The sequence below is a fragment of the Bos taurus genome, chromosome 17, assembly GCF_002263795.3.
Source record: "Bos taurus isolate L1 Dominette 01449 registration number 42190680 breed Hereford chromosome 17, ARS-UCD2.0, whole genome shotgun sequence".
NCBI classification, from domain to species: Eukaryota; Metazoa; Chordata; class Mammalia; order Artiodactyla; family Bovidae; genus Bos; species Bos taurus.
Genome location: NC_037344.1, coordinates 69,789,827 through 69,795,826, shown reverse-complemented (window position 1 = coordinate 69,795,826; position 6,000 = coordinate 69,789,827). Strand labels below are relative to the sequence as shown.

Here is a 6,000-nt window from a genome sequence, read left to right as displayed (position 1 = left end):
ACATTTTCTCGTCTACTTTGGAGCAATCACTTCATTGTTTTCTGGCTTTCTTTGGTGGTCAGAAGAAGTAAACTCTCTGATCAGTGCTCGTTCAGGGTATACCCCACCCAAATTTGAGTCCTTTTAAAATCTTGTTTTAAAGTCTTGCAATTTCTCTCTCTCTCTCTCTCTCTCTATATATATATATATTATATTATATATTATAAATATATATATTAATATATAATAGCTGTGGATGTCTTTTTATTTATTCTGACTGGGATTTGTTGGAATTGGCTCTCTGTATTGTATATTGGTGTTTCTTGTTAAAAAGTTGAACTTTTTAGTCATCAACAGAGTGCTTCTCTTGCATTTTGATTGGACATACATGGGACGTTTGCTCTTTATCCTCCATGTCTCGTGTTCTTCACCTCTCTTGCGTCTGTGTTGTTTTCTGGATACTTTGCACAGATCGCACTTCTATGTCATTAATATTCTCTTTGTGTGTAGTCTGCTATAAAATTATTCATTATTTTTAGTAATTTTTTAAAACTTTTGCAAGTTCTTTAGTATTTTTGAATGCTTTAAACTTCATTTTCAAGCCACCTGTTTCTAGAAATACATTAAACATGTTATTGTGTCTCATTAATCTCACTATACTGAGGAGTTTTGTTATGTCTGATTCTGCTGTTACTTTTGTAGGCCATTGCTTATACCTGTTTGTGGTTGTATTTCCTCGTGTGTTTGGAGCTGTTAACACTGTGAGCTGCTCGTTTTCCTTGCAGTTTTACGTCTAGGGTCCCATAAGGCCTGGAATGAAGGAGAGCGCCTCTAGAGAGGATGTGTTTCTCTCGATGACTGAGGACATTGCCAGTTTGGGACCATGCCATATTCTCTACTAGACGTTTTCGTGGACCACCCTGATAACATTTGGGCTGTGAAGCCAAGTGAGAGTCTACTCCTGATTATACATCCTTAGATTCTTTTTCCTGCTTTGCTTTAAGACAAGCAATTTTCCTTGCTTTTGTAAAAATGATTGATTCCCCATCATAGTGAAGGTATAGCCCTGTGGAGGCCGAGCTTTAGAAAGAATATCTCCTACTGGATGCCCTGTAGCAGGCGGGTCATTTGAGGCAGTGAAAACTTAGGCTCAGTGGCGTCAGTGAATGGCTGTGAGAAGCAGGCTTTAGAGCTCTGATCTCCCCAGGTTTCCACACCCGCTTAGTTCTTGGCCTGAGGCTTCCTTATACTTCTTCCAGCTCATGGATACATTTAAGGTGTTTTAGAATTTTACCCAACATGTCTAGTTTTCTACAAAGGATTATGCAGTCACCTAGTCTACCATCCAGAAGGAGAAGTCCTTCTTGAACTGGTTGGTATAATGAATGATTTATAACTAAAAACTTAACGATTTTGCCCCATTCTTGCATTTCTGTGTAAAACCAGCTTGGAGTATCAGTGTTTTGTATGTAGCTAGCTTTTATGTATGTTGGAGAAGGAGATGGCAGCCCATCCAGTGTTCTTGCCTGGAGAATCCCGTGGACAGAGGAGCCTGGTGGGCTACAGTCCATGGGGTCTCAAGAGTCAGACACGCCCGAGCGACTAAACCACCACCACCAGCTTTTATGTGCTGTTATCATATTTGGATATATGAAGACTCTGTTCTTAAAGCCCATTCCCTCCCCTAGCAGATCCTCCTCCCCTGCCTTCTGGTCAGGCCACCCTGGGGTTGCCTCACCGCTGCCCTTCTCTCCAGGGAGAGCTGCCCCTCCAGCAGTGCGGCCAGGACTCACTGGTGCCTGGCTCCCACAGACGGAGAGGAGGGCGCTGTGTGGTTGCCAGTCTTGGACCCCACAGCACGGGGGGTCGTGACCGATGGCTGGCGCCTGGCTCCCACCCTCTTGGTGCCCTGCCTGACTCCCTCCTCTCACCTGCACGTGCCGGCAGCGGGAGCACCACCCACTGGGCCAGACCAGCCGCCCTTGGATGGGTCCCAAGAGCTAGTGATCCAAGTTGCTTGGCAACTTGGCGCAACAGAGTGTCCCAGGTAATGGTTGTTGGGCAGCCCTAGAACTCACCAGGGCCAGTGTGCCTGTGGAGAGTGGTGAGGGCCTTGCCTGGGCCCCAGGCCAAACGGTGACTCTGCTGGGTGCCTCGTCAGCCCTCCGCAGCCTCCCTTCCCAGGCCTTGCCCCACCAGCTCCTGTGCCCCCTTGCCCCATCCAGGCCAGCCCCCCACTGCCTGCTGCCGGCGCCAAGCAGCATAGAGCCTTGCTCCTCCCCTGTGCCACCTGTGGGCGCTGCCTGCTCCCCTGTGGTGGCCTCGCCCACCCAGTCACGGACAGACACAGGGGCAGGGCCACGGGAAGCTCCAAATCCAAGGCTTCTTTATTACTGGTCAGAAGGTGCTCACTCCCAAACAGTTCTGAGAAGAGGAACGTTGAACAGCTCTGCCACAGTCTGTGTGGGGCTGCCTGCCCACCCTCCAGTGGGTACCCTAAGGCCTTTCATACGTTGGTGTTTTCACTTTTGTATTTTTATAAAAACAGAACCAGTCCTGGAGTAGAAAGTAAAACCCTGTGATGACTTTTCAGGACCAAACCAAAGTGTGACGGGTTGGAATAGGAGTTCTGAGGGGCTGGGACAGTGGCCACAGTAGTCCAGTCCCATTCCCCCCAGTGGTTGGCAGAAGCCACTGGAAGGGGGTGTGAGGAGAGGGCAGGGCATAGCTGACAGGAAGGCCAAACTCAGACAGGAGCACCCTGTCTTCATCATTTTTTCACTTCTACATACCATAGAAATTTAAGCAAAATAGCTATTTTGTATATATTTATATCTCATACATATAAATCAGGCAAATAGAGAGCTCACGGGCGCTGAGATGGGGTACCCCGGAGGTGGGACGCTGGGTTCTCGGGCACCCAGGCCACCAGCCCAGGCTGGGCCGAGGCTCGGCTCTTATTGCTGACGTGGCGTGGTTCTGTGGCCAAAGCGCCTGCGGCCCGCCGGGCCCCTCGGAGTGGGAAGTAGCCCAGGTGGCTGGGCTCCACGGGGGCGGTTGTCCTCAGACCCACGCGGCGGCCCCGCAGGGCCCCTTCCCAACCATGGGTGGGGCTGCAGCTCCAGAGACTTGTGCTCTCCTGGCTCCTTCCTCTGGGGGTCCTGGGCTTCCGGGGGGCCGGCAGCTCAGACACAGACAGCCTTGCTATTGGGGCTGCACAGCGCTCCTGACCCAAAAGGGTCTGGCTGGCTTCCTGATGTCTTAAAGAGAAGGGGCTCTTGCCAGGACACTTGTGTGGCAAGAAAGCACAGTTAGGAAGTGGTCCACTAAGTGCTGTACTAAAAATATTTACTGAACATCTTGGCTGAAAAGAAATGGGAGATAACTTTTTCTAAAAAACTCGGAAGTGGCTCCCTGGGAGGGGCCGGTTCCTCCCTGGGGGGCTGGTGACTGAGGCAGCCCAGGGCCTGGACCAGCCTGCCTGAGTTGTGGGAACTGGAGCTGGGGGCCCCAGGGGGCCCGAGTCCATGGTGAAGGCGGGTGGGAGACCCGGGGCACCTGGGGGCTTGAGAGAACCCGGGTCAGCACTTCCTCCTTCCAAGGTGAGAGCCCCAAAAAGTGTTATTAAACCAGAAGGGAACGGTGGGGTGGGAGGGCCACACAGCGCTAAACTGAGTGCGCGAAACAGGAGGTGGAGCGGCGTGCGGGCGCCTGTGTCCGCAGGACGGGCGGAGCTCAGAAGATGTTGGGGCACATGTGCCAGTCCTGCCTCTCCTTGGCCTCCCAGTAGCCCCCCTTGTACACGCAGGCCATTTCCCCGGTGAGCGGATCCAGCTTCTTCTCGAACCACAGTGGCACATACACTTCGGCCTCCTTCTCTGTGGGGCGGCACAGCGGGGCGGCGATGGGCGGCCTGCTTCCGACGCTGTCCCCGGAAAGCCACTCCCTGCCCCCTCCCCGCGGCCAGAAGCCCCCAGCCCTTCCCAGCTCCTGGGCGACCCCGCGGCTCTCCCGCCGGCCCCTCTCCCGCCGGCCCCTCTCCCAGCGGCTCACCTTCATCCACCCCGCAGCCCCGGGAGCAGGCCTCCAGCCGCCGGCGCCGGTTGGCGCGCTGCTTCTCCTCCAGCCGCTGCTTCTCCGTGTTGGCCTCGTCCCAGTGGCCCTTCTCCATGAGCCGCTGGTCCGGCCGCAGCCGGCTGTCTGTGGGCGCCACGCCCTCCTCGTTCTCATTGAGGGTCAGGGCCAGTTCGGAGAAGTAGTACATGTTCTCCGCGTTGTCCCTGCGGGGTCCCGTGGGTGAGCAGTCGGGACACACTCGGTCCCTCTGCTTCCCCTCCTGCGTGTCCACCCGCTGAACCCCCAAACCCAGCCTGGCGCCCGCCTCACCCTTCCCTCCCTGCGTCTTGCAGGCTCCACCAACCTGCATCTGTTTTGCCACCTTATACTTCTCTGGAAACTTGCCCATTCTCTCCGATTTTTCATGTTATCTGCTTGAAGTGTTATAATGTCAGTTCCTTTAATGTGTGTGAAGGCACGTCCTGTGCTGCTTTTTTGAAGCCTTAAAAGCAGCGCGTACTGCTGCTTTTTTGGGCCTCAGGCGCTTTGGATTAGTCCTGATGCTTGGTACGTTGGTCCTTACACGGCCTGCTGGTATTAATGCAGCCTTCCCACCTGACCAAAAGGTAGAATCCTGACAAAATCTACATGTAGCCATGAGGAAAACTCACCAATCCACTCCCTTCTCAGGCAGCCTCTAGCAGGTCTCCTGGGTTTATCAGTTCTTTGCTTTCCTTTTGCTGCTGCTACTGCTAAGTCGCTTCAGTCGTATCCGACTCTGTGAGACCCCATAGACGGCAGCCCACCAGGCTCCCCTGTCCCTGGGATTTTCCAGGCAAGAGTACTGGAGTGGGGTGCCATCGCCTTGGTACAGTTTTATTGCATCTTTGTGTAGGCTTAAGTGTGTGTGTATGTCTCTCTGTATTTTAGGTACTTGTTTTTAAGTATAAAGAGATGTCATAGAACCTTCTGGGAGTTGCTTTTTTAGACTTAATGTTAAATTACCAACATGTATCTATACTGTATGTTGCTGTTCATTTGTTTCATCTGCTGTATATACTGCACTGTGTGAATATACTAGTTATTCACCCCATACATTTGGGTTGTTTTGGTGGTTTCCAAGTTTCTGCTTTGGAGTAATCTTACTCATGTTTCTTGTTATACACTTAGAGGAATTCTCTTGAGTACCTAAAAGTGGGACTTCTGGGCTGCAGAGTTTGTGATGTCCTTCTTTAGGAGGTAAGGTCACGCTGCTTTCCAGTGTGGTCCTACCAGCTCACATTGCCACCAGTAATGTGTAAAAGATACTGTGGATCCATATCTTCAAGACTTGATATTACCAGACTTTTCATTTTTTCAAATCAAATGATGGTAAAACTGCATATCTCATGTGGTTTTGATTTGCATTTCCCTGACTACTGATGATGTTGATAATTTTCATATGATGACTGGTCATGTTGCTTTTTCTGTAAAATTCGTGTTGATAACCCTTGCATTTTCCTTGCACTTTTTTTTTTGCTTTATTTATTAGTTAGAAGTTTAAAAACTTTTTCTTTATTCATTTATATTTGGCTGTGCTGGGTCTTTGTTGCTGTGTGGGCTTTACTCTAGCTGTGGTAAGCAGGGGCCACTCTCCGGGCGCAGTGCACGGGCTTCTAATTGTGGCGGTTTCTCTCGCTGTGGAACGCAGTCTCCAGGGCACGTGGGCTTCAGTAGCTGCAGTTCCTGGGCACTGGAGTACGGGCTCAGTAGTTGTCGTGCACGGACTTAGTTGCCTCATGGCATGTGGGATCTTCCCGGACCAGGGATTGAACCTGTGTCTCCTGCATTGGCAGGAGGATTCTTTACCACTGACTCACCAGGGAAGCCCTAGGCAGAAGATCTCTCTGTATTCTTTTTAAATTATTGTTTTTAATTGTAGTAGAATACATACGTATTCTTAATACTAATTGTTAGGTGTAAATA

General features: G+C 51.1%; 1 protein-coding gene across 6 annotated transcripts in view; it reads right to left on the bottom strand.

The window, feature by feature from the left end:
- Positions 1-2,338: 2,338 nt before the first annotated feature.
- OSBP2 (oxysterol binding protein 2) overlaps positions 2,339-6,000 on the bottom strand; it is a 153,615-nt gene continuing 149,953 nt past the window's right edge. For 5 of the 6 annotated variants that reach the window (XM_024977147.2, XM_024977146.2, XM_059875955.1 and 2 more), the window contains 2 exons: positions 4,033-4,259; positions 2,349-3,857 (listed from right to left, as the gene is read on the bottom strand). In XM_024977147.2, coding sequence (XP_024832915.1) covers positions 3,715-3,857; positions 4,033-4,259 — 370 coding nt within the window. In that variant the 3' untranslated portion in view covers positions 2,349-3,714. Of the gene's footprint in view, positions 3,858-4,032; positions 4,260-6,000 lie in introns of all 6 variants that reach the window. The other variant, NM_001192252.3, reaches the window with a different exon arrangement.